Source organism: Manacus vitellinus, unplaced genomic scaffold (assembly GCF_001715985.3).
Source record: "Manacus vitellinus isolate BGI_N305 unplaced genomic scaffold, ASM171598v3 scaffold_24_pilon, whole genome shotgun sequence".
NCBI classification, from domain to species: Eukaryota; Metazoa; Chordata; class Aves; order Passeriformes; family Pipridae; genus Manacus; species Manacus vitellinus.
This window is the reverse complement of record NW_021939798.1, coordinates 670630-698528: the sequence shown is the minus strand read 5'-3', so window position 1 is coordinate 698528 and position 27899 is coordinate 670630. Positions and strand designations below refer to the sequence as shown.

The following is a 27899-nucleotide window of genomic DNA, read 5'->3' as shown; positions in this document are numbered from 1 at the left end:
TCCCTGAAGACCTGCAGCAGGTGAGGGCTGGGAGGGGTCAGCTCAGAGCAGACAGCTGGGAAGGGCTGTGGATGTTCAGCTTCACTCTGCTCTAAGGACTGCCCAGGGGACCAGGGACACACCAGGGTGTGTCTTTCAGCTCCAGCCATGAGCAGAGATGCTGCCATGGAAGTTTTTGGTGAGGCTGCACCGTACCTGCGCAAGTCAGAGAAGGAGAGAATAGAAGCCCAGAACCAGCCATTTGATGCCAAGACCTACTGCTTTGTGGCTGACCCTGAGGTGGAGTACACCAAAGGGAAGATCAAGGCTGCACAGGATGGGAAGATAACTGTGGAGACAGAGGATGGCAGAGTAAGTGCATTTCTCCTGGTCCTGCTGAGGGACCCAGGGCATTGCTGGGGAGGGCAAGGAACGGGGGAAGCACCAGAGTAGCTCAGGCAGGAAATCTGCCCTGCTCTGCCCTCCAACTGGGACCAGCACAGCCTCCAAAGGAAAGCATAGCTCTGAATGCTGGGATACAGTTACTCATTGGATAATTATTCTTAGTTTGGGCTTTAAAGAGCAGGCAATGCTCTAAACCAGGTTAGGTCATTGCCTTGCCAGTCTTGGCATTCCTCAACCACTGCTTTTAACACTTTTTCAGTTAACATTGTCATATCGACTGATAAATTCTTTCCTTTACTGGTAGCAGAGCAGACAGATAATCTGAAAGTCCCATTTGAATGTGATATTGTCAGTGTCACTGGTTGTAGTTTCCCAGAGGAGCCCCCAAGGTGTTACTCTTCCAAAAATGCTGAAATGCCATAGCAGCTCATGTCCTGACAACTTTTGTAACAATAATTGCAGAGGCTCAAAGAACCACCTCAACCAGCATCTTGGCAGTAAATGCTACAAGAGTTTTAGAAAGCAAGTAAAGAGTAAGCAGTGATCCACAGCAGTCTCAGGGAAGTGACTGAGGCTGCACCAGGCTGAGATGCACAAGGTCCTGCTTTCCTAGGGCCTGACTATTTTATGGCCATTTGGACTTTTTGCCCCTGTAGTGGCCTGTGGGAAAGATTTTCACACTTTTAAAATTGGATTAAGTGTAAAGTCCTTCCTTTTCTCTGCTATATGCAGCATTATTTTTTCTTTCGCAAGGAGTAGAGGAGAATAATTCTTCCTTGCTATGGCTATTGTTCTCTCTGCTGTTCCAGACTTTGCAAACTTTGAAAGTGTCTCCTTTTCACCCCCAAACTCTCAGGTTGTACTCTCCTCATAGAAAAGCCATTTCATATGTGTGACCATCTTTGTTTCTCTTCTCTGGAGCATTTCTAGTACAATTCTATCCCTTCTAAGAGTTGTGATCAGTAATGAAGGTGTGGATGAACTGATGGACACTTCCTACATAACACTCCCTTCTCTTCTCCCTTTCTTTTCTAACTATTCCTAATATTTTAGAGCTTCCTACCCTCTCCTGAGCACTGAGCTGCCATTGTTAGTAGTGACTCCCAGGTGTGTGCTGTGAGGAGCAGTTAATGCACGATCTCTTGTTCTACATGGAGACTTCCTGCGAGTCTTAATTGCTCAGGTGTTTGAGTGCTTTAAAAAAAAGGTATTTAGGGATGCATATCACAAAGCTGCTTTTGAAAACTGGGCCTATAATTCTTGCTTTCTCAAAGGAGTCCAAGACCATTCCACTAGTCAGGACTTGAGGTAAGAAACAGTGTTCGGTCTTTCTGAATCAAATATGATTCCACACTATTTCCTCCTTGCCTTGGTCTAGTCAGCTTGGACCAGTCCATGGGAGCAACAATTTCAGCAATGGATAAAAGCAGTGGGATAAGTCATCTGAATAAATTACAGCAGGATTTTCAAGCTCTTTCATGGTTCATAGTGGCTGAGATGAGCTGCTACCAGCTGTGAACATCTGCTTTCCTGTACATCTTCTGCCTCCCTCCCCATCTCCACAGGCCCTGGCTGTGTGAGGGGACAGTCACCCACAGTGTGAGCCCAGCAGACGGTGCTGTTTGGAAGAGATAGAACCATTCTTCAATTAGGAATGGCCACAGGCAGGAGTGGAACAAGTCAGTCCCAAAGCAGGATTTGCTATTGATGAATCTTGTGCTGAAGACCTGAAGTTCATAAGCAGCAATAATGTGTGGAAAGATCTGCTCCATCAGAAATTCTGTCTTTGTGCTTGTAGCAGTTCCAGGCCAGTAAATGTACATCGTATCAGTTTGACAGCATTGTAGAGCTCCTGGCTGGCAGCAGTGTTTGCCCTGAAATAGCCATATCCTGTTTTGCACAGTTAAACAGAAAGAAAAAATATGAATTAGAGCAGCCTTACAGATGTTATTACTTCTCTGAGTTTGTGTCTCAGTGTGTATTTAAGAAAGGACTGTTGAGAGTTGCTGAATCAAGGTTCACTCTTTCTTTCTGAATTATAGACAGTTGCTGTCAAACCTGATGATGTGTATGCCATGAACCCACCAAAGTTTGACAGAGTTGAGGATGTGGCCATGCTGACTCACCTGCATGAACCTGCCGTCCTCTACAACCTCAAGGACCGCTACAGCTCCTGGATGATCTATGTAAGTTCCCTCTTCTGGCAAAGGTGAAAGTACAACCACAGGAGCTGGACTTCAGTGACTCTTCTGTTCCATTTTTTTTCCTGCAGACCTACTCGGGTCTCTTCTGCGTCACTGTCAACCCCTACAAGTGGCTGCCCGTGTACAACCCGGAGGTGGTGTTGGCCTACCGAGGCAAGAAGCGCCAGGAGGTCCCTCCACACATCTTCTCCATCTCTGACAACGCCTATCAGTTCATGCTGACTGGTGAGTTTCTCTATTTTGACCAGGTTCATAGAAAAAACTGTGTCAGAAATGCAGTTCTGCCAAGTGCCATTCCACTCCTGCCATGGACTCAGTCACCTTTGCAGGGTGCTACCCCAGCTCCTTGGTCTGGGTCGTGGTGTAGATTGTCTGCTTAGTCTCCTAATTAATGTGCAACTATTTTAGCTCTGAATGATGCGAAACCTGCTCCAGACAGCTTTTCCTGTCTCCTGAAATGTTTTTTTTTTTATTTTTGAAGCATCTGCTGTTGTCCTGCACATTTATCTGCATTCCTGGTCTAAGTACTAAGCTAAGGACCATAACAGGGACCTCTGCAAAGGGCAGTTGCAGTTGGATAGGATACACTACCTGGGAAGTCCCTAGTCAGCACACCTGAACGTGGCTTCAAGCAACAGCAGGTAGATTCAGAACAGAGCTGGTAGAAATATTTTCACCAAAATAGATGGGTTTAGTTTGAATAGGGTCCTGTCTTGTATTAAATATCAATAAAATTAGAAATGATAAAGACAGAAGCAAGAAAGACTGCAGCAATGGTGGAGGGGAGAAGACAAAAAATGGAGTATAGGGAGGGGAAGAGAGGAGGAGAGAAGACCATGCAGCTTTTCAGTTTTGCCTGCAGAGATTTTGTTTCTTTCCCTCTGATGGACACCAGGTCACAGTTGCCTGAGAACCAGCACTTTTCCCTACAGCTTCTCTGACTGCAGGTATTTTTCCCTTTGACAGATCATGAAAACCAGTCTATCCTGATCACGTAAGTACATCTGTCACTTTGGGCTTTGTGTCCAGCAAAAAGGGGCTGGATTTTTCTTCACTGTGCTTTCTTTCAACAGTGGGGAATCCGGTGCCGGGAAGACTGTGAACACAAAACGTGTCATCCAGTACTATGCAACCATTGCAGCCAGCGGGGACCCAGCCATGAAGGAGTCTGGGATGAAGGTGTGAGGAGGAGGGGTTGGCAAGGGGCAGTTCAGGATGTCCACTTGTGGCTGTGGACAGCACTGGTGACAAACATTTCCCTCAAGATATCTTTTATTAGCCTCAGTCACTCTCTCAAAAGGCAGCAGGACCAGGGGCTGATGTGCAGGTACGACCACAACAAATACAAGCCACTGGAGCTGCCACTGACACTGCACAGGTGTAGCTTTACTTGGACTGAAACCAGATCTGTGGGATTGGTGTCCAGGAAGAATCAGAGTTTTCCTCACATGGATTAGTCTGTCCCTGTGGCTGAGACCTGAGAACTCTGACAATGAGAGAAATTCTGAATAAGAGGCAAATGACTCATTCACTCTTTACCCCCAGTGCTGGTTCTTGGTGCTGGAGTTGAAAAGGTGCTGCAGTAGCACTGCACAGCTGAAATGAAAGGCACATGGCTGCACATATAATCATGCAATAGATTCACTTCTTCCTACCACAAAGCTCATGGTGTTTTTCAATAATTATTCAATTATTCCTGCAGGGTACGCTCAAGGATCAAATCCTCAGCGCCAACCCACTGCTGGAGGCCTTCGGGAATGCCAAGACGATGAGAAATGACAACTCCTCACGCTTTGTGAGTCATCCTGTGTCTGTCTCTGCCCTCCTGCATTTCTAATGCTCTTTACCTGCTTGTTAGTTGCAACTGGGAGCCCCTGGGCTGGGAAAAATGTTCTTGTTGACAAGTTTTCATGGTTGGTTGTGAGATGCTGATGTGTTTGCAGCTGTTTCATGCTCACAGCTATGTGGGCTGCAGCAAACTGTTCCCCATTATCTAGATTTGGATATCTAACCTAATTCAGACTGATTTGGAGGTGCTGTCACTGAAACTCAAGAAAGAAAAACAGAGATTGCTGCACTGACCACTATCTTTTGTCTGCTTGCCAGGGTAAATTCATTCGTATCCATTTTGGAACCTCTGGAAAACTGGCTTCCGGTGACATTGAGACCTGTGAGTGACTGAGGGGGGCTGACTGCTCTGCTAGAAGGCGAAGAGCCTGAAAAATTTCTATGCATGCATATTACAGACCTGCTGGAAAAGTCAAGAGTCACTTTCCAGCTGAAAGCTGAGAGAAGCTACCATATCTTCTACCAGATCCTCTCCAGTAAGAAGCCTGAACTGCTTGGTAAGGACAGCCATCACCTGGTGACATTAAGTAAAGTCACTGTGGGAAACATTTCCCCTCAACATACCAGCTCAGTGATGGAGGGTCCAGTGGCAACTGCTGCCCTGGTGCCATGTGTCACCTGCCCCCAGGCAGTGCCTCAGGCTGTGCAGAGCAGGGACACTTTGGTCATGCTTATTTACATCCCTGACATCACGGTGTTGGCCAGGCCAGGGATACCTGCTGTGCACAGCACTGGTGTCTCTGTGTGACAGGGGACACACTCAGGGTTACTCTACCTCCCATTTATTCTCCCTGGGTAAGTTCTAATAGAAACTGTGTGCAGGTGAGGTGCAGGGGTGAATGGCTTTCCTCTGTCTTCCTTGTCTCTTAATAGAAAACCAAGACTTTGGGATGCAAAAGTAAGGAGAGCTTGTGAAATCTTGCTGAGCCATTGTTCCAACTACCCTGCTAAGTTCTGGCTCTCACTCCTGTGTTTGCCTTTCAGAGATGCTTCTCATCACTGCCAACCCATATGACTACCCCTTTATCAGCCAAGGGCAGATCTCTGTGGCGAGCATTGATGACCAGGAGGAGCTTGTTGCCACAGATGTGGGTACAGTTAACGAGGACAGTCTCACTCTTACTCTCACCACTGCTATAACCGGCTGATCTGTCTCATCTGCAGGCAGCCATTGGCATTTTGGGCTTCAGCCCTGATGAGAGAATGGGGATTTACAAGCTGACAGGGGCAATCCTGCACTACGGAAACATAAAGTTCAAGCAGAAACCACGTGAGGAGCAAGCAGAGCCAGATGGCACAGAAGGTAATACTTTCATGGCTGTGAGAGAACTATTTCCAACTGGTTTCCATACCATTTTTCACTAGAAACAGCAGGAGTTTTCCAGGAGAGATGCAGTTGTTCCATAATGACCACAAAAAAAAAGGTTTGGCTTTCAGCTTACCAGCTCCAGTAGAGTCACTTTCTGCATCCACTTTATTCCTGATGTCTCTGCTGAAGGACCTTGTGCCTAGGACATATTATTACTGTAGTGTTCACGAGTTTCTGGTCACACATCCAGACTTGGGCTGCTTGGGTGACATTGTGGAGAAGTGAGTTGAAGGGAAAACCACTCTTGTCCCATTACCAATGCCCTCACAGGTTCCACCACATCAGCTAGGGCTGCCGTAGCCATTCCATCATGAGGACCAGCTCTACAAGGCTGTTCAGAAGAGTAAATGAGAATGTTAGTCAAGTTTTGTGGATAGGCTAAAGCCACCCACGTTGCAGGTTTCGGAGTGAGCTCTGGCTGGTTCCAATGCACTCTGTAGGTCTAAGCTAAGAAGAAAGTATTTCAGCTTATGATTTTGTTTTCCAGAGGCTGACAAAGCAGCATATCTGATGGGCCTGAACTCAGCAGACTTGCTGAAAGCTTTGTGCTATCCCCGGGTGAAAGTGGGAAATGAATATGTCTTGAAGGGCCAAACAGTGGATCAGGTGAGTGTCAAGGAGCAGCAGGGACCATCCTCTGCCTAAAGGAAGGAATGGGTGCAGGTCACAGCCGAGCTGGTCAGGACCATTAGGGGCTGTTAGTGCACTGTGTGGGCTGTGCACATGGGCACGCTGAGGGTTTATTCTGATGGGGCCCTGGCAGTGCCCTGACAGAGGTGTGTGAACCATCTCCCTGCAGGTGCACCAGGCAGTGAGTGCCATTGCCAAGTCAGTCTATGAGAAACTCTTCCTGTGGATGGTGATGCGCATCAACCAACAGCTGGACACAAAACTGCCAAGGCAGCACTTTATTGGGGTCTTAGACATCGCTGGATTTGAGATCTTTGAGGTTTGATTTTATACAGCACTCTCAGACTTCTGGCTGTCTTTAAATTCTTTTTCATTTTGTTTGACTTCTATGACCTTTCCTCCTCCTCACCTCAGTGCAACCCTCAAGAACAGGGCAAATCTCTCTGAAGCTGCTTCTGCCTTTGTAGATCCATCACCTACTTTGTAAGAGAAGAGACATGGCAGAAGCATAGCAATGAATCTGCTGTCCCCCTCCCCACAGAATCTGCATTTAGTGACATTAGGGCCATCCAAAAACATAGCCAGTGCGGGCTACAGCAACCATGTGCTGCACAGCACAACTTCTCTGTAAGCCTGGACCACCCATGGTATATTCTTTACACTGTTATCAAAACCCTTCTGAGACAGCCTGGCTGACTTTGCTATGACATCTCTGTGAAATAAATTGATTGGAGGCAGTTTAACATTACTAACACACTTACTCAAACGTTAGTTCAACAGCCTGGAGCAGCTGTGCATCAACTTCACCAATGAGAAACTGCAGCAGTTCTTCAACCACCACATGTTCGTGCTGGAGCAGGAGGAGTACAAGAAGGAGGGAATTGAATGGACATTCATTGACTTTGGGATGGACCTGGCTGCCTGCATTGAGCTTATAGAAAAGGTGAGTTTCTTAAGCATCTTTGGCACTCACACAAATTGGATCTGGAAGGGATTCTTGAGAGTGTTTGGATTGAGTGCCTTCAATGCAGTCTCCCTGTGAAGCTTTCAGGTCTCCTCACCTCCTCTGTTCCTTTAAACATCACCTTTGTGATTAATTATCGACTGACTGTGAATGTATTCTGTCTTCTAAAAAGACACTGCTCTTTCTTTTTCTTTCTTTCTTTTCTTTCTTTTCTTTCTTTCTTTTTTTAAATTTTTTTCTTTCTTTCCCTTCCTTTCTTCCTTCTTCTCTTTCTCATTACAAATTGTCATCTTTCATTGTCACATTTACCCCAATTGTCCTCTGCATATTGGTTCCTGCTCAGGTTTCCCTCTCAGTTAAATTCAAAGCCTGATGTCTGCTTGCTTTTTGTTCCTTCTGGGTAAGGAGAAGTCACTACTGTATTCTAAGAAGTTACTACACAATTTTTGCTTGGCTTCTTTTGTTTTCCAGACACTGTCTGTGTAGTTCAAAACTATTCATGAAAATCTTTTGAGTGCTTTTGAATATCTTGCTAGCTGTTCACAACAAATCTTGCTTACTTGCTCCTCCCAGGCTAATTCTCTATAAAATACCTCCAGTACTTTAATTTGAGCATTTCTTTTACTCTGTATTATTGTAACTTGAATTTATCTTATTTGAAAACACCCTTTTTCTATTCAGCCCATGGGCATCTTCTCCATCCTGGAAGAGGAGTGCATGTTCCCCAAGGCAACTGACACCTCTTTCAAGAACAAGCTCTATGACCAGCACCTGGGCAAATCCAGCAACTTCCAGAAGCCCAAGCCTGCCAAAGGCAAGGCTGAGGCCCACTTCTCCCTGGTGCACTACGCTGGCACAGTGGACTACAACATCACTGGGTGGCTGGAGAAGAACAAGGACCCCCTGAATGAAACTGTCATTGGGCTGTACCAGAAATCATCTGTGAAGGTTTTATGCCATCTTTATGCTGCCTTTTCTTCCATAGATGAAGGTAAGATCAGAGGATCATGCTTGTTCCTACTGTACCTGTCATGTGACATGAGTCACTGTTGAGCCAGTGCTCATGTGCCATGTGTTAGATGCACAATTATAACCCTGGGAAAGGGATCTGCAGCTGGACTGTCATCTCATTTTCCAGCTGAAGGTGGTGGAAAGAAGAAAGAAAGCAAGAAAAAGGGCTCTTCCTTCCAGACTGTGTCTGTGCTCTTTCGGGTAGGTGTGTTCTCTGCTGGGAGGGCAGTGCTGTCACCCCTGGCTGCACAGGATCACCAGCCCCACTTTCTCTGTGACCACTCTGTGGCAAGTTACATTTGGGATATGGCAAAGGTTGAGTTCTGCTTTGCTGCTGAGGTCCAGTGGGATGGTGGTGGAGAAGGGAGGTGATGTGCTTTGTCAGCACGGGTAGCTGTCTTTGCTTCGCCCTTTGGTGCTACCAACATCCTTCCCTTCTTTGGCTGTCACTGGCTTCTTCCAGCATGTGTCCCTCTGAGAACACTGTGTGGCAGCCAGTGCCTTGCAGAAAGTGTGGGCAACACAAGTTATGTGTTGCAGCCCTAATGCTGCTGTGATGCATCTACACCTGAGGCCAGGAACAGGCTGGTCCCTTCCTGGCAGGATGAGGAGTGCATCATCCCCTGGCTGGGACATGGGCCATACTCAGAAAGTGTCATTCTTGCATGAGATGATTAAAGAATTGCACTACCCTGCAGAACAGATGACTTATGATGTCATAGACAAACATTGATTTTGTAGCTCAATTATATTTTAAATATATGTAACTAATATATCTAAGTAATAAAAGCAAGAAATTAATCCATTTATTTATTTGATCAAAACTTCTTTTGATCAAGAAAGACCATTATCTCTGTTTTACAGGAAAATCTAAACAAGCTGATGTCCAACTTGCGAACAACTCATCCTCACTTTGTGCGTTGCATCATCCCCAATGAAACAAAGACCCCAGGTAATGCATAAAACACAGATTAGAAAGGGGCAGAAAGAGGAGTTGACCAGTACTGAACCCATTAATACATCCCCACGTTGCTCTGTCACAGGCCTCATGGATCACAAGCTCGTTCTGCACCAGCTGCGGTGTAACGGTGTCCTGGAAGGTATTCAGATCTGCAGGAAAGGATTTCCTAACAGGATTCCATATGGGGATTTTAAACAAAGGTCTGTAATTGCATTCCTGTGTTTGTATCGAGCCGAATTCATTTGAGAGAAGAGTTTTGCTAAACCAATCAATGATATAGTTGCTAGGAAAAGACTACTTTAATATTTAACAACTATGGAAAGCATGAAGACACATCTAGTAGGCGTGGTCTGTATGGGCAGTGCCCACCCAAATACTTTCCTGAATACTGTACACCAAAACCTGTTTTCAAGTTCATTCATGTTCATCTGAATGTTTGGGTATTCTTTGCTTTAATTCTCAAATTTGACACAAGCTTTTTTCAGCAAAAATGCAGAGGGTGGTCTATGCACATCCTGTATTTAACCACTATCTAGTAGAGGTTTGAAGAATGTGGTTTAATTAATTCTTACTAGAGTGGTTTCACTGAGAGAAAATTGTGTTAAACCAAATACCACTTTTTGATGAAATGCCAAGTTTGACTGGCAAATAGGGCTGCAGTAACAAAAGGGACTTCAGCAGGACATCTAAGCTAGTTCCACATGGCCCTCTCATTTTGTACTGAGCTAACATTTCTACATGCTGACATTTCTACAGCATTAGCACATTAGTTTATAAGTAAAAACCCCATGACCAAACAATCTTAACTTGGGAACTGCTGTGCAAATAAGACATTTATAAATGGTTGCTAAATTCAGGGCAACCCAGCTGGGGTTGTCTACTCGTTGTGTTTGAACAAAGGCAAATGTAGGGTCAGATCTCTAAGAACAAAGAAATCACACACGCACCCCCTTACAGGTCTGGACAGGGTGTGCTGGAGAGCAAGACACTGAGAAGGGCTGAACTGGTATTTGGAGCACTAACAATGTCCGGGGGGGTGATATGGGTGGGCAGATTTGTGAAAACAATAGGAGTGGAATAATCTTTCAGTGTAGTCCATTGCTGGCTATTATGTCTAATTCTGGGTTCCATGCTTCGGGAGGAACAGGAAAAACTGTATATGGTTCAGAAAAGAGCTACAGGAAAAATGTGAACTCAAGTGCAGGGAGAGATTGAAATCAAACTATGCTGGTGAGGCCCTGGCACAGGTTGCCCAGAGAAGCTGTGGTTGCCCCATCCCTGGAAGTGTTCAAGGCCAGGTTGGAGCAACCTGGGCTAGTGGAAGTTGTCCCTGCCCATGGCAGGGGGTGGAACTGCATGATTTTTAAGGTCCCTTCCAACCCAAACCATTCTGTGATTCTATTTAACTCATGAAATTGAATGTTAACAGATGGTTTGTTTGTGGTGTTGAGAACCTACAGATGTAAAGAGGATGTAAAGCAGGAAGCTGTTTGCTAAAAGACGAACTTAAAGAGTCCAAAGGCGTGACCTGAAAAAGGATGTTGTCAAGGTAGAAGTGAAATATTACCTTTCCTACAGTGAGGGTGAATAGTTTGCCTGGGACAATCCCGAGGTTTGAAGGCTTCAGATAAGATAGAAATTTCTTCTTTTTTTTTTTTTTAATATATACTAGCTTTATCACAAGAGGGCTGAATGAACAAGGGTCTGGGAGGACTATGTGTCAGTTATACAGGAAGTCAGATTAACTGCAGTAGGTCCTCTATTCCTAAAATCCATTTATTCTTTGAATTTACAGCTAACCCAGTGAACTGTCCCTGTACAACAGTGATAATGACTGTGACACACATGAGCAGTGTCTCTCAGGTCCAGAGAACAGACCATCCAAGCCCTCAGTCTCAGTGAGGGCTGTAACACATCCATGGATCCTACTGAACTGACCTGCTGCTATTTGCTGTTTTTCTTACAGCTTTGCTATTTGAGGCTGGAGGTGTGAGTCAGACTCAGCCTTTCTCTGTATCTTCAAACTGACAGCTGTTCTTGTGGCATCCTGTGCACTAAAATGATACTGATGGGGAAGTTTTTTCCTTTATTTTGTCAGATACCGCCTTCTGAACGCTGGTGTCATTCCAGAGGGAAAGTTTATTGACAGCAAGAAGGCATGTGAAAAGTTACTGTCTTCCATTGAGATAGATCACACTCAGTACAAATTTGGACACACTAAGGTAAAATGTTTAATTTTGCCATGCAATGAGAAATCATTCATTGCATTGAAATGTGAGCCCAGCAATGAGTGATCTCTGTTCCTTGGCTGCAGGTGTTCTTCAAGGCAGGTTTGCTGGGTGTCCTGGAAGAGATGCGAGATGATTGCTTAGGACAGCTGATCACATGGACCCAGGCTTTGTGCAGGGGATACCTCAGGAGACTTGAGCTGAAAAGAATGTTCGACCAAAGGTGTGTGTCCTCTGCGAGGTCTGATTGCTCAAAGATGGGCTTTATTTACAGTACTGATGGAGCACTTTGGTTTCAGAGAGTCCATCCTCTGCATCCAGTACAACATCCGTGCATTCATGAAAGTCAAGCAGTGGCCCTGGATGAAGCTGTACTTCAAGTTAAAACCTCTCTTGAAAAGTGTGGAAACTGAAAAAGAAATGGCCACAATGAAAGAAGAGTTTGAGAGAACAAAAGAAGAACTGGTTAAATCAGAAACCAAGAGGAAAGAACTAGAAGAGAAAATGGTGATTCTGGTGAAAGAGAAAAAGGATCTGCAGCTGAAAGTACAGACGGTACGTAATTTAAACCAGATTTGGCTCTTCAGATTACATAAGTTTTATCTGAGTGTTCAGGAAAGGGCTGAAAGCAAATTCTATTTCATGTTCCAGTCGCTTAATGAGCAGGTGATTTCTGCAAGTGTCAGTGCCAATGTGTGACCATGAAACACATTTCTGTTTTCTGTAAAAGGAAAATGAAAATTTGGCTGATGCTGAAGAAAGATGTGACCAGCTGATCAAAGCAAAATTCCAGCTGGAAGCAAGAATAGGGGAGATAATGGAAAAGCTGGAGGAGGAAGAGGAGATAAATGCTGATCTGGCAACCAAAAAGAGGAAGCTGGAGGATGAATGCTCTGAGCTGAAGAAAGATTTTGATGACCTCGAGTTGACATTGTTCGAGGCTGAAAAGGAAAAGCATACCACAGAAAACAAGGTGCTTTTTATTTCTGCTATTTGCATGTTTAATAACAGTTGCTCTGTCTGTGTATAGGTTGTAAAGGTTCAGTAAGCTTGAACACTAACAGGAGTTCAAGTATAAGGAAATCCATGGGCCTGGTGTTGAATTTGGTCACAACTGTTGTGCAGGAAAACCAACCCATAATCATACAAAAATTCATAAAATCAAAGTTCAACATTGCTTTGTGACTTCTGAAGGGTTGATATATAAGTAGAGAGATTGTATAGTTTGACCATACAATGCAAGTAAATAAGTCTCTTTGGCAGTCTTTTAATGAGTTCATTGCCTGTGTTCATTGATTATATAAAGGCCAAAATTATTAGTGACTTTCAAGTGTTTTGCCTTACAATAGGTGAAAAATCTGACTGAAGTAGTGACAGGTTTGGATGAGACTGTTGCAAAGTTAGTCAAGGAGAAGAAGGCTCTGCAAGAAGCCCAGCAACAGGCTCTGGATGACCTGCAAATTGAGGAGGACAAAGTTAATAACCTCACCAAAGCCAGAATCAAGCTGGAGCAGCAAGTGAACCATGTGAGCATGTTCAACACAAGGAGAAGGGGCAGATTCTTCAGTTGTTCCATCAGTTGTGTTTATATATGTTTCTGTTACAGGTTGAAGGATCTTTAGAACTGGAAAGAAAAGTGTGTGTGGATCTTGAACGAGCAAAGAGAAAGCTTGAGGGAGACTTGAAACTTGCACAGGAAACCATAGTGGATCTGGAGAATTATAAACAACATTTAGATGAAAAATTAAGGAAGTACGAGGAAAAAAATGTGACAAATTTACTATTTGGTTTTAACTGGACATATTTTCTTTTTATTAAAAGAACATTTCCTTCACAGGAAAGACTTTGATTTTAACCAGAAGCAAAATAAAATTGTGGAACGGCAGAATTCAGGTATTCGATTGCAGAAGAAGATCAGAGAATTGCAGGCAAGATACTTCATGTAACTATTTTGTCATTACTGTTTGTTTGTTTGTTTAAACTGCAGTACCATGAACAATACTTGTCCATGGTTTGGCATCGGCTCCATCAGACATGGGGGAAGCAGCTTCTCACAGAAGCCACTCGTGCATCCCCCCACTACCAAAACCTGTCCACACAAGCCCCATACAATAAGAGAGAGCTGAGATCTAAAGTTACCATGAGTGGATCCATAGGTCCTTTCCTGTTAGTAACTTTTTGCCTACATTGCCAAAACAATGGAATTTGAAAGGAGTTTGTTTTGCTTATAATCTATAAAATAAGGGACTTGGTGTTCTCCTGTGTCAAATACACATTAACCTAAGCACTGAATTACCTGTTCCCTATTTAATTCCTGATGTGCTATTCCCTCATTATTCAGGCCCATGTTGCTGAGCTGGAGGAGGAGACTATGAGTGAGAAAGCGACACGGGCAAAAGCAGAGAAGCATCATGGTGAGCTGGCTCAGGAACTTGAGCAAATCAGAAGAAGCCTTGAAGAGGCTGGAGGAGCCACCACTGCTCAAACAGAACTTAAAAAGAAGCGGGAGGCAGAATTCCAGAAGATGCGCCGGGACCTCGAAGAGGCCACGCTGCAGCACGAAGCCACGGCTGCCGCCCTGCGCAAGAAGCACGCGGACAGCACAGCTGAGCTGGGGGAGCAGATCGACAACCTGCAGCGCGTCAAGCAGAAGCTGGAGAAGGAGAAGAGCGAGCTCAAGATGGAGATTGATGACTTGGCCAGGAGTACAAAGACCATTACTAAGTCCAAGGTGTTTCTTTACAAGTTAAATACTTGAATTGCCAATATTTCTGTCTGGTGGGAATTTAATGCCATACAAACACACCTACACAGGTTTCACTTTCTTACTCTCTTTCAGGCTAATCTGGAAAAAAGGTATCAGACCCTGGAAGACCAGATGAGTGAGATGAAAGCCAAATCTGAAGAGAACCAGAGGAATTTGAATGAGATGGTGATACAAAAAGCCCAGCTCCAGACAGAGTCTGGTAAGGAAGGCACAAAGATGTGCTGAGAGGATATGTTTTTCCTTCAGTAGCAAAGAGGTTCTCTAGTGTGTGCCATGAGTGAGACCTAATTGTTCATTGGTACAGGCCCAGGTAACATTAGTAATAAATCAAAGGAAATGAGTTCATGAGGGACACTTTAAAGTTCATGTGCCAGTTGCAAGCATTATTTGCTTAGGTAAGTGATTCCCAGAATGATGTGACATAGCTCACTTATTTCATGCAGGGGAACTGTGAATTTGGGACAGTCCAAAATTATTTGAGCAGCCTGTTAGAACTGCCCAGAGTGCACATGTTCACTGTGTGTGCAGCATCTGTTTTGTGCTCCCATCATGGAGCTTGTTGCTGCACCAAACATGCTCCTTGGAACTGTGTGAGTGATGAGTGTGAACACTCCTTGGTCTGGTTGACAACAGGGTCAGACATCCAAAATCCCATCAGATGAAAACAGGAGCCCAAGAGTCTTCCTGGCTGGTCCCTCAGTAAGATCCTCTGCTGAGCCAAGAACTGGGAGTGGCCTTCAGGTGCTGTCCCTTCTAGGGAGAGATGGGTGAGTGTGTGTGAGTGAGCCGTGGAGGAACATGTGGATGTGCTGTGTTCAGAGTTGCCTAGCACTAATAGTAACAGCTCGAGACCGCTAACTGTAGAAACTTAATTGAGAAAAGTTGTTCCAATAAATATCAGATGTGATTTCCTTTCCTTCTCAGGGAAAAGGAATGTACAACACTTCTAGATGTCATGTGGGAACACATAGACCATAACCAAATTTGTTCTTTTTTTCTTCTGGGTGATCTTTTGGAAGTGGTCGTGCTTGCAAGATGATTCTGTGATTCTATGACCAGTTTGTTGTAGGGTCATTGAGCATAGTGCTCAAGGGGAATCTTAGAACAAAACTGAAAACTGGAGAAGAAATGTAAAATGGCTCAGGAAAAATCTGAAAAAACCCAATATTTGAGGGCTACAAGAAGTTCCAAGAATTCTAGAGATAATGACATGACCCATAGGCACCTCTCCAAGAAACAGGACGGGTGTCCTTCAGCCCACAGGACAGAGGGTGGTATGGAATATATGTTTTCCAGTTATTGTAAATATTATGAAGTGAAACTTTAGGGCTTATCTTTTGTATCACAGTTTTTGTATCACCAATTATAGGAAGCTGCTAAAGCACTTTTTGTCAGTTCAGCCAGTGTGACAGCATAAAATCCTACTACTTGAAAGCTAGGCTTTGAAAGAAAAAATTAAGTGAATTTTCTAAAGCAAATTTGTCTTTAGGAAAAAAAATTACAGGATGCTTAATCTGGACAGGACTGAGAATTTGTCCTCTGTTGTCACAGGTGAACTACGCCATCGACTCAAGGAGAAAGAGACTGTAACGCTGCAGCTGTTGAGAAGCAAACAGGCACTTACACAGCAAATGGAGGAACTCAAGAGGCAGTTAGAGGAAGAGATTGAGGTAATGTGAGCTACTGAACACATGCAAGGCTTCAAAATGTGTCAGGGTCTCAGTTCACTTAAAAAACACTTTTGGAAGTTTGTTAGTATTGCCCACAGACTAACACAATAAAATTACTCTTGAGAAGGATGTGTACAGTGAGCACTGTGTTAAGTTCTTTGCAGATGACTGACATGCTAGAAGTGATTTAAGTTTTTAAATTTTAAAGCCATAGTCCATGTGATTTCTTTTGCTTCTGTAGCTGCAGGGAAGAAAAGTTACAGCATATGCCAAGGTGGAAGCATCAGTCTTGGTCTTTTCTAGGTGTAGAGCTGAGAAAAGTTGGTGGCAGCTGAAGGTAGCTGCCTGAACACTTATAAAGCCCCAGCCCTTTGCCCTCTGCCCAAGCTACAGTGACCACATTTGAGGTGTGCAGGGTCATGGGGTTGCCTGCCGGTCACAGCCAACACAAATACATAATATTATGGGTCATGTTTAGGCCAAGAACGCCCTGGCCCACGCCCTGCAGTCCGCTCGCCACGACTGTGACTTGCTCCGGGAACAATATGAGGAGGAGCAGGAAGCCAAGGGGGAGCTGCAGCGCGCCCTGTCCAAGGCCAACAGCGAAGTGGCCCAGTGGAGAACCAAATACGAGACGGACGCGATTCAGCGCACGGAGGAGCTCGAGGAGGCCAAGTACGTGGGGAGTGGGATGAGCTGTCCAGATGTTACATATATTGTGCAGGACACAGATCTACTTTTAGTAGCCCAACCTGAATTATTTTAGTGGGATTTGCAATACTCTTAGTTAAAATGACATACATACTGCAATGATTTTTTTCAATCATATGTGTGTTTTATTTATGTTCCTTAAGGAAAAAACTTGCTCAGCATCTCCAGAAAGCAGGAGAACAGGCAGGGACTGTGAATTCCAAGTGTGCCTCCTTGGAGAAGATGAATTTGAAGTTGCAGGGGGAGGTGGAGGATCTGACGCTGGATGTAGAGAGAGCAAACACATCAGCAGCTGCCCTGGACAGGAAACAGCAGAATTTTGATAAGGTGATAAGTGAGCACAGTATCTTTTAAGTGTAGCCCCAGATAAAATAATATTTTCAGTACTAGCAGGAAATAAAACATAATAGCCTCTCCTATTAGGAAAGGCTGAGACAATTGGGATTGTTCGCCCTGGAAGAGAAGGCTTCAGGGTGACCTAACTGGAGCCTTCCAGTACCTGAAGGGAGCTGACAGGAAAGATGGAGAGAGACTATTTACAATGGCCTGGAGTGACAGGACAAGGGGCAATGGCTTCAAACTGACAGAGGGGAGGGTTAGGTGGCTAACTGGGAAAAAAATTCTTCCCTATGAGGGCACTGACAGAGGTTTCCCAGAGAAGTTGTGGCTGCTCCATCCCTGGAAGTGTTGAAGGCCAGCTTGGATGAAGCTCTGAGCAACCTGGTCTAGGGGAAGGTGTCCCTGCCCATGGCAGGGGAGTTGGAACTAGATATCTTTGAGGTCTCTTCCAACCCAAACCATTCTACGATCCTATGATGTCTTTCAGGTCATGGCAGAATGGAAGGGGAAGTATGAGGAAAGCCAGCTGGAGCGGGAAACTCTCTCTAAAGAATCGTGCTCGCTGGACACGGAGCTTTTCAAAGTGAAAAATGCCTACAAGGAAAACTTAGATCAGCTTGAAACAATCAAACGGGAGAACCACACTCTCGAGCGTATGTGTTTGGCTCTGGTTTCCCTTTTGCTACTGGAACAGGCTCCCCAGGGCAGTGGGCACAGCACCAAGGCTGACAGACCTCAAGGAGGGCTTGTCTGATCCTCTGGGGCACATCCTCTCTGACTTTTGGGGATGGGCCTGTGCAAGGCTAAGGGTTGGACTCAATGATCCTTGGGGGTCCCTTCCAACTCAGCACGTTCTGTTATTCTGTGATTAGCTGCTCACACCCTTACCAAAACAAGGCAGACACTCATGTCTGCAGGACGTGCACTGAGTGACAAGACTCTGTCATTACTGTGCTCTCCATCTTAATGGAGAGTGTCAATGTCTCACCAAAAGTTGTCAAGCAGGTTTGTAAAGTGAAAAAGCTAATAAAGCAAATGTCCTGGCTCTGTAGTATCTGCTGCAGAGACATCAAGGTGCCATTTCCAGGTGAAGGTGATGACCTCCAGAGGCTGTAACAACTTGTGAAACTGAGATTTACAGATGTACTGAACGCAATGACAGGACCTGTAGGACACTGATGGCCTATCCAGAGACATAACACATGCAGGGCTCTTCCAGGCTCCCTGTAAGGAGGGCTGTGAAACCACACTAATGCCCCACTTGTCCTGCATGACTTGGCTGTGTCTGTTTTTATCTGTACATATTTTCAGACACATATACGACTGTGTACACATGTATGTATGTGTATACATATTTATACATGCAAAAGAGGTGCTGAACGCTGCCACAGAGCATAGAGTTCAGCTCCTCTGGTTGATGTCATTCTTCTCTCCCAGAGGAAGTAGCTGATCTGACAGAGCAAATTACTGCAAATGGCAAAATGATCAGAGATCTTGAGAAAGCAAAAAAGCAAGTTGAAGTAGAAAAAAATGGGCTGCGATTAGCTCTGGAGGAGGCAGAGGTGAGTTAGTTTAAATATTACTGGAAAAAGTATAGAGCATGCTAAGCAGCTTTTTGTTCCTTTCCTGGCACCGCCTGTGTGCAATATTGATTGCCACAAACTTTTGGATTTTCTGTGAAGTCACTGATCATGTTCTCCAAAATGTTACCTTCATCTTTGTTTTTATCCTTTTTCTTTTAAAGGCAGCTCTTGAGCATGAAGAGGTCAAAATCCTTGCTGTCAACCAAGAACTGACTCAGATTAAGACAGAGATCAACAGAAAGATTGCTGACAAGGATGAGGAGATCAACCAGTTAAAAAAGAACCATGAAAGGACTGTGGAGACAATGCAGGGTGTTCTGGATGCTGAGATCAGGAGCAGAAGTGAATCTTTAAGGCTGAGGAAGAAGATGGAGGGAGACCTGGATGAAATGGAGATCCAGCTCAGCCATGCAAACCACCAGGCTGCAGAGGCACAGAAACACCTGCACAGCATCCAGGGAGCTCTCAAGGTCTTTGTTTACCTTGTGGTTGATTTATTTTTAAGCACAGTATTCGAGAAGTTTGTTAGGACAAAACTGACTCTTCAAATTTAGGACACCCAGATCCATTTGGACGATGCTCTCAGGACCCAGGATGACCTGAAGGAGCAGGTGGCCATGGTGGAGCGCAGAGCAAACCTGCTGCAGGCTGAAGTTGAGGAGCTACGGGCAGCCCTGGAGCAGACGGAGCGGTCGAGGAAAGTGGCTGAGCAGGAACTGATGGATGCCAGTGAACGTGTGCAGCTCCTCCATACCCAGGTAGTTTCCTTTGCTAAGACTGACATATTTTGGGGTCCGGAGGTTCATGGAGTAAGAATGAATAGTAATTCGTGATCTGTGTGTAAGAGACCAAAACCAGACACTCAAAGCCTCTCTCTTTCTTCTTTGTAGAACACCAGCCTTTCTAATACAAAGAAGAAGCTTGAAACTGATATGGCACAAATCCAAAGAGAGATAGAGGATGTTACTAATGAATCAAAAAGTGCTGAAGAAAGAGCAAAGAAGGCAATGACAGATGTGAGGATGTTACTGTGTTTTTCCCTTTGAATTTTCAGGGTTTCCAGAAGCATTGCTGCTAGGGGTTAATGTAAATACTCCTGTCACGTGTTGTACAAGAACCAGTCTGTGGGCATGGTTGAAAAGGCTACCTGTCAGAAGAGGATTCGAACAACAGGGACCATGTCCTGCTGAGAGATGAGTTATTGGGGCTGTTGCCTTCATTTATGGACTAAACCCACATTTGGTTGGTCGTAAACAAATAACTTTCTTCAGTGCTGCAAGAAAATGTAATCCACAAAGAAATCCTGCAGTATTGAAACCACTACAGTGGCTAATGAATTTGAATAGTTGTCTTTGCAAAATCCTATTTAACAACTTTTTAAATGAGAATTGTAAATGTCCATTCAAAATTGGTGCTAAATCCTCCCAGACAAGGCCTGTGAAGCTCAGCCAGGCCATAGGGCTGGTATGTCATGGAACTCAACCTGTTAATCATTTTTGATGCAGAGGAGCAAACCAAAATCTTAACACTTAAATACATTATTTGGAGTTAAAATAGAAAGAAAACTTTTCCACTTGCTCATGAAAATGAAAAAAAAAAACTAGATAAAATCACAGAATCATTAGACTTGGAAAGGATCTCTGGAGATCATCCAGTCCAACTCCCATGCCCAGGCAGGGTTGCCTGGAGCAGGTGACACAGGAATGCATCCATGTGGGTTTGGAATATCTCCAGAGAGGGAGACTCCATACCTTCCCTGGGCAGCTGTTCCAGTGCTCTCCATCCTCCATGGAAAGAAGTTCTTCCTCATTTTGATATGGAACTTCTTATTTTATAATAACTTCTATTCTGTTTGAATAAAAGAGAAATAGAACATTACAATAAATTATACACACATATATATAAAATATCTAGTACCATTATTTTATTCTCACATTTTTCAATATACACTTTTTCATATATTTTGCTGCCAAAGCAACTTCTTGAATTTTACATTTTTTGTAAGTGACATCACTCAATATTTCACCAAAATCTTCATTTTATTGTGTAGGAGTCCAATGTTTGAGAGCAAACTAAATCCTAGTTTGTCTTAAATAGCATAGATTCTTTTAAACTACTTTGTGCCATGTGGCAGTAGCCCTCCAGGCTGTTGTGGCAAATAGCAGGGCACTCACTACAGCACAGCACCCACCACACTCCAGGTGTTGAGCACAAGAGCCTGTTCCCAGGCTCTGCTGTGGCTCTGGCTGTGCCCTGTGTGCAGGAGAAGGAATCAGACACTTTCCTCATTTCTGTTGGCATTTAGAGGAATATTTTGCTTAAATGACTCCAGGTTTGCTCTGCTAATCCCATCTGAGATATCAGTGAGTCCCTGCCCTGTGGACCCCTTTTCTGTGCACTTGGGAAATCCCAAACTGCTGTGTCAGGAGATGCCTCCTGGCTTAGTGGCAAAGGGCTTTCCTTGACCTTCCCTACGGACATCTGGACAGCAATTCCTAACTCCCAGTGCTGTTTCTTGCAAGGAGGATTCACTTGGTAGCCTCTTTTGTCTTCAGAATTAAAGAACCCGATACTCTCCTGCTAAGGTGAAGAGAATTGGTTGCTTCCTCCAAAGTAATTGAATCTCAAAATGGAAAAAGCCACCCCCCAGGTCCTCTGGTTCCTGTTCTTCCCAATCCATGAAGCTGAGTCAGGGGAGGGCTAGGTTGAATCTCAGGAAAAGGTTCTTCCCCCAGAGGGTGGTTGGGCACTGACCAGGCTCCCCAGGGCAGTGGGCACAGCCCCAAGGCTGCCAGAGCTCCAGGAGGGTTTGGACAGCTCTCTCAGGGACATGGTGGGATTGCTGGGGTATCTGGAGGGCCAGCAGTTGGACTGGATGATCCTTGTGCATCCCTTCCAATTTGGAATATTCTGTGATTCTATGATTCTGTGGCACCTTGCTGGCAGTGGAGGTCACAGTGTGACCATACAGTGGGACAGAGCATTTACCCTTTCTGTCATTCCAGCTCTGCGTGTGCAGCAAGACAGTCTTGTCCCATCCTTTTTCCTACTATTCCTGTCATGTTTCTGCCACTATCATGTCACGCAAAAAAAATGAAGCAGGAAATGGAGTGGCAGGAATGGTCATCAGGAAACAGGAGTAAATGCTCCACTGGTACACAGCATGCACTGTTCCTTCACATTCCTCTGGTTTCTTGTGTCATCTTCCTCTCAAGGCGGCTATGATGGCAGAAAAGCTGAAGAAGGAGCAGGACACCAGTGCCCACCTGGAGAGGATGAAGAGGAACCTGGACCAGACGGTGAAGGACCTGCAGCACCGTGTGGATGAGGCCGAGCAGTTGGCCCTGAAGGGAGGCAAGAAGCAAATCCAGAAGCTGGAGATCAGGGTGAGTACCACAGCTGAACATGGGAGTCAGAGACACCTTTCTTCTCCAAGTCCTATGTGAGTCTTGCTTAAGGTAATTGTTGATTAATTCACCAGATCCAAGAATTAGAAGCTGAGCTGGAAGAAGAACATAAACAATCTGCAGAGGCTAGGAAAAACATCTGCAAATATGAGTGGCATGTCAAAGAGCTCACGCTCCAGGTGGGTAAAAATAGAAAGCAATTCTTCTGATGTTTTGTCTCCCAAGGACATGTAATTACATATTCTCTTTACTCAGAATGAAGAACACAGGAAGAACATGATGGTGTTACAAGATCTGGTAGATAAACTGCAGATGAAAATCAAATCCTACAAAAGACAAGCTGAGGAAGCTGTGAGTCACTAAACTGAAGCAAATACTTATTTACCAGTTCATAGTACCGTCAGTTTAAAAACTGGATCTGTGCCTCAGAATGTTGCCAGATGGTTTTTAATTTCTTTTTTGTTTTGCAATTTCAGGATGAACAGGCCAATATTAATCTCTCCAAATTGAGAAAAGCACAACATAAGATAGATGAGGCTGAGGAAAGGGTAGCTATTGCTGAGAGCCAAGTAAACAAGCTCAGAGCCAAAGCCCGAGAAGGCCCTGCTACAAAGGTAAGGCTTCACAGCAGGAGGCAGGTGTATAGTTGTGCTGTTTGCTCAAGCAAGTTGAGCAGCAGGTTTGTGCCTTGCCAGTGGGTACAGCCATCATTCAAAAGGACAGCTCTGGAAGGAAGGGACTTTTGAAGAAAAGCTTAGAGGGTTGGGGTTGTTCTGCCTGGAGAAGACAAAGCTCTGAGGAGACTTTATTCTGGCCTTTCAGTATATAAAAGGGACTTATAAGAAAGACAGTGAAAGACTTTTTAGGAGAGCTTTTAGTGGTAGGGCATGGGATGATGGTTTTAAACTGAAATAGGGTATGTTTAATTAAATAAATTGAACAAAAGGAAGAAATATTTCATCATGAGAGTGGTGAGGCCCTGGCACAGGTTACCCAGAGATGTTGTGGATCCCCATCACTGGAAATGTTCAGGCTCAGGTTGGATGGTGCTCTGAGCAACCTGGTCTTTCACTGGAAAGATGTTCCTGGCCATGTCAGGAGTTTTGGACCAGATGATCCCTTCCAGCTCACAACATTCTGTGAGCTATGATTCTCTGCCTCTGGCATTTCAGGCTCTGGTGCTGAGCATTGCTTTGTGGCTGATTTCATCAGATTAGTTTCAGATTTAAGGAGCTGCTTCATTAAGTGAAAATAATGTAAGTCAACCTAACTCTGAACATTCCTAAAACATCCCTCCTGTGAGCCTTAGGCAGAATTAGCATTCTGACTGAGAAAAGAGCAGCAGCTCTGTGTCTTTAGCTGAACTTCCCTGGCAGTTGTCTATCTCTAACCCAAGACTGGCACAAGATCTGGAGCTACCTTTCCTAGTGTGATCTTTTGACTGCACTAGTTTAGCATAGTTTGTGGCTGGAGGTAAAAAACCCCAGTGCATGTCTTGGAAAAACTACTAGGGCCTAGAGCACATATCCAGGAAATGGAGAACCTCAGCTCCAGACTGCTTTCTGCAGCATTTTCACTCTGGAAGAGATGTTTTCTCCTGAAGGATCTGGCCTGGGACTCAACAGACACTTTTGGTTCTGCCAGCTTTCACTGTCACCTAATGCTCTGCAGCAGGAAAAGGCTTTGACTCCTCAGTGCTTGCCAGGATATCTTGCCAAGAAGCAGAGGACACACTAGGAGGGTTCAGTCTAGGTTCTTCCAGGTGTCTCTAGACATGAGACTACTTTATAAAGGGAATGTTCAATCTCTAATTGAATTGGAAACCTAGACAGTGGCAAGATTTCAGGTATCTCCTATTGGATATGCTTAGGTAAAGACAGATTGAGCAGACTGACTATGGGCCACTCTCTGCAATCTGCTGCAGGTTTAGATCCTCCTTTGAGTTACCTGATACTGTGCAGTATATACTGAGCATAAGTTCGTGGCACAAGTTCTGGTAGGCCTAAAATTAATCATTGTGATGCCTAAATCTTTTAAGCCCTTCCATGCTATAGACTCACTTTTGGAAATGCTGGTGTACTCCTTATCCCAGAGGGTGGAGGTTGTTTAAGCAATGCAGCATGAAAGTAGCGCTTCAGGAAAGCCAACAGATGTGTTTGTGCATTTGAACCCATCAGTCCAACAGCATGACGTGTGGTGATGTGTTATAGACACCACTGCCTTGGTCTGGTTTCCACTTGCACATCCTACCTGGATGGTGCATTGGGATGGATGATTTCAGGGATCAAAAGACTCATCTGGACATGTGTAGACTGAACAAAACCTCTCCTTTCCAGGTGGTGTTAGGAACTGAAAAATGAACTTCCTCTGGGATAACCAGAACTTCCACAAAGTATCTTTCCAGCTGTGGATTTGCAGTAGCTAGAGCTACACTCATAGGAAGTAATCTTCTATTTGTTTGTGAACACAAACATTTTCTGCCACTGCTGCTGTACCAGTGTCAATAAAATAGATACCTGCAACTTCAGATGCTCCAAATGTGGATGTTCAAATGAGAGTCATTTTGTTGCTAAGCTTAGCATAGTCAAAACTGTGTGTTCGAGTCTTACTGCTACCATGATCAGTTTGACCAATTTTATCCTGAATTTAAAACCTAGATGTTTGACAGGTTTCCTCCTCACCTTCTGTTTGAAAGCAGGTATCCTGACCTTGTTAAATGAAGCTGAAAATAAAGTACTGTACAAACAGATGTGGTATATCAAACATGCAATGTGAACAAAATTACAGTGCTCGTGCTTAGTTACACTGCTGTACTTCTGCATGGGAGAATGAGACTGGTGCAGCCTGTGAGCCCACAGCCATCTGTGTGCATTGCAAACTGAGTGCTTAGAATCTCCGTATAGTCAAACCACCTGTCAGAAAGTTGGCCCAATTCTGACCTACCAAGTGTTGCAGCTCCAAGCAGAGCAGGACTTGAACTTACGTGTCTTTTGTGCTTGTTCCCATGGAAATGGTTATCAAATGCTCTGCAGTGCCAGCAGCAAAGTCTGAGTAGCTGCCTGAAGCTCATCTCCCCAGTGGCACTGGGCACCATACTTCTGCTTGGTGTTTCCCAAGGACAAAGATGCATTCAGCTACTTTGTGGTGAATGTATGGTATAGTTGAAACTGCAGGATTTCAGGTAGGGAGAAAACCCAGCAGACTGCTGAGAAGACATCCCTGGAAGGGATGTCCTCTATCTCGAGGACAGAGCCAGGCAGTGCTCAGGAAGGAGTCTGGCCTGCTTCTGCTGACAAGTAACGAGGATGGGAGAGGAGAAACCCAAGATGTTCTGTCACTCCTGTCTGAAAAAGAGTGATGGATGTCACATCTTTCTCAGTTTTCAACTGCAAAAAGGTTAATAAAGGTTAATAAAATCAGCAGACACCTGTCCCTCCCATGACACCTTTGAAGGTTTCACCATGGCTCCCTGTCAGACACATTTTTTTTCTTTCCTCTTCACCCAGTGCACTCATGCTCATTGGCAAAGAGCCAGGATGGCCCTATTGCCAGGCTGAGCAGCATTTGGGGTTACTGATTTCCCCTCTTACCTTGTTCTCCAGAGATCTGTGAACTAATGCCCTAGTTACAATTGATTTTTTTACATTTTCTTGAGAGCATTTGATAATGATTATTATGCAGTGGCCCAACTTTTCCTATTACTTTCCAGAAAATAACCTAATGAAATACTGACTTGATAAGATGCAAGATCTTCGGTTTTTCTGAGAAATCTGGAACTTTAATAAACCTTATCAGTCAGCCTAGCCATAGTTTCCCCAAAAACTGTCCCCACACCATGATCCTTTCAAGACAGGCCTCCATCCACTATGATGGGCTTGTGATTTTGGGGAATCAGAATTGAATGTTAGTTTTCACACCCATTGGGATATATCTAGGTGTGTTGCTCTTTTTCTTTCCTGTGGGATGACTTCTGTTTCAGTTGCCTGGAAGCAGCTCTTTCCCAGGGGAATTCCTGCACCTTGTTCTCAGCAGCTCATGGCACAGTGCTGTGCTTCAAGATGGAATCCCAAGTCCTGCTTTGCTCTTAGGCCATGTCACTGATCCTACTCCACCACGTCAAATGCCTGGTTACCCAGTGCAATAATCTACTTCATAAACCTGTAGAAAAAGAGTTATAATTTGTTTAGGAGCAGCCATGCAAAACCAATGGGAAATTACTAACTGCTAGGTAAGTCTAGCAACCCTAATGAGACTGGCATTACTCATTTCAGAGTGTCCAGGCATCAGCATGGCATTATCATGTAATCCCAACCCTCTTTCCTGATTTTGGTACTAAGTTTGCTCTTGCCCCAGCTATACCATCCCTGCTCCCCTGAGACCTCCCCCACCTGCTCAAGCAGAGTGGGCAGAGCACAGCAGCCTCAGCAATCCCTGCAAGGCTCTGCAGGGATGTGACTTCAGCAGGATAATTCCTACCCTCACTACACCAGCTCCTTTCTGCTGGCAGTGCAGCTCTCCCCCATTTCATGAAGGGGTTAAAGTGTGGGCTCTGGGTCATGTTGGGGTTGGCTGGATGGCAGTGTCAGAGCCTGGCTCTCCCACCTGCAGCTTAAGCCCCCAGGCTGACTATAAACAGAGACCATGGTGCCTGCGTTGGCATAACATGCCATGTGTGTGGGTCTGGCTGGTTTGGAGTTGAGGATCCTGAGAGCAGGACTGCAGATCTGGGCTCAGGGCCTGCTGGCAGCAGTGCAGCTCTGTGGGAAGCCTGTGGTGCGTTTTGAACTGTACCGATGGTGCGTGATAAGAAAATTGGAAGAAATGCCTGGCCACGGGCACAAACCTTCACAGCTCGAATTACTGTGAGGGAGTTTAGCCAGTGCTGATGGTTCAGAGCAGCACAAGCGTGAACATTCCACTGCTGGAGACCCTCAGAGAAGCACACAACCCATCTCAGAGCCTGCCACAGCAGGGACCAGGTGCTAAGGCCCTGGCTGAGTCTCCACCTGGCAAGGTGCTCTGCAGGAACCTGAACCACATCACATGGCACCAAATGGGGTGAGGGGAAGCCTTTATAACCAGCCTGACCTTTCAGTGAGCAGCCAAGGGGGGACTGTGCACAGCGCCCACAGCCTGTGTTGTACTGTGTTCTGAGAGACACAGGGGGTGCCCAGTGAGCACAGAGGTGCTGGCAAAGCCAGACTGGGGGGTTTGTAGCAGGAGGCAGTTTAACTTTTTAGGCTGCTGGAAAAAATAACTTGCCCATGGATAAGGAATTGTGTCTCTTGTCTGCCAACTGAACCAATGGAGTCTTCATGTGCAGGAGTGCTGGATGTGCTTGGAAATGGCTTAGAAGGCTGGGACCGTACCAAGTATCCTTTTTCCAGGAGCTACCATAAGATCAATCCCCAGGGCTGTGGGATTGCATTTAGTGGTGGAACTTTATAAGCTGCCCAACACACAGTCAATCCCCTGACCACTTGTTCCTGCCTGCTAACACTGCTGCTGTGTCTCCAGCTGAATGTGGGGCAAAATGGAGACTGATTTGGCTTGCTGATCCAGATGGAAAACTCTTCAGGGAGAATGGGGATTATTCCCCAAACAGCTTAATGTGCAACTTTTCACAAAACAATGAAAATGAAACAAATAAATGAGACATAAAAAAGTGGAATGAAAGAAATTCATACTAGAAAAAGAAAGAGGATGTTAAAAGGATGGGATAAGTTGAGGAGGGAATTTTGATGGCTGGGAAGAAGAAAAGGGGCCTCTCAAACATTCCTGATGCTGAAGAACCACCCAGAGATGGAGAGCTTCAGGTGGAAC

At 44.9% G+C, this 27899-nt stretch overlaps 2 protein-coding genes and 1 long non-coding RNA gene across 3 annotated transcripts; 2 read left to right on the top strand and 1 right to left on the bottom strand.

Annotated features, from left to right (window-relative positions):
• The first annotated feature begins 139 nt into the window (after positions 1-139).
• LOC103766653 (myosin-3-like) lies at positions 140-19306 on the top strand. Its single transcript, XM_025895129.2, has 32 exons — positions 140-351; positions 2427-2570; positions 2657-2813; positions 3555-3582; positions 3662-3767; positions 4291-4383; positions 4695-4758; positions 4835-4933; positions 5421-5524; positions 5601-5739; positions 6293-6411; positions 6605-6754; positions 7208-7378; positions 8081-8390; positions 8538-8611; positions 9275-9362; positions 9454-9571; positions 11470-11593; positions 11686-11822; positions 11899-12154; positions 12330-12572; positions 12949-13125; positions 13206-13351; positions 13437-13527; positions 13941-14330; positions 14439-14565; positions 15918-16036; positions 16515-16711; positions 16891-17074; positions 17574-17739; positions 18524-18648; positions 18831-19306. Exons 1-32 carry the CDS (start codon positions 148-150, stop codon positions 19221-19223), a joined length of 5043 nt encoding a protein of 1680 aa, XP_025750914.2. The 5' UTR covers positions 140-147; the 3' UTR covers positions 19224-19306.
• Positions 876-7354, bottom strand: LOC108639776. The gene is made up of 3 exons (XR_001920714.2): positions 7197-7354; positions 5879-6136; positions 876-2274 (listed from the first exon to the last, which is right to left on the bottom strand). It is a non-coding gene; the product is annotated as an uncharacterized LOC108639776 (long non-coding RNA).
• On the top strand, positions 19204-24897 carry LOC108639756 (myosin-8-like). Its single transcript, XM_018072988.2, has 7 exons — positions 19204-19427; positions 19560-19685; positions 21885-22055; positions 22151-22255; positions 22332-22427; positions 22553-22690; positions 24413-24897. Exons 1-7 carry the CDS (start codon positions 19287-19289, stop codon positions 24434-24436), a joined length of 801 nt encoding a protein of 266 aa, XP_017928477.2. The 5' UTR covers positions 19204-19286; the 3' UTR covers positions 24437-24897.
• The last annotated feature ends 3002 nt before the right edge of the window (positions 24898-27899 follow it).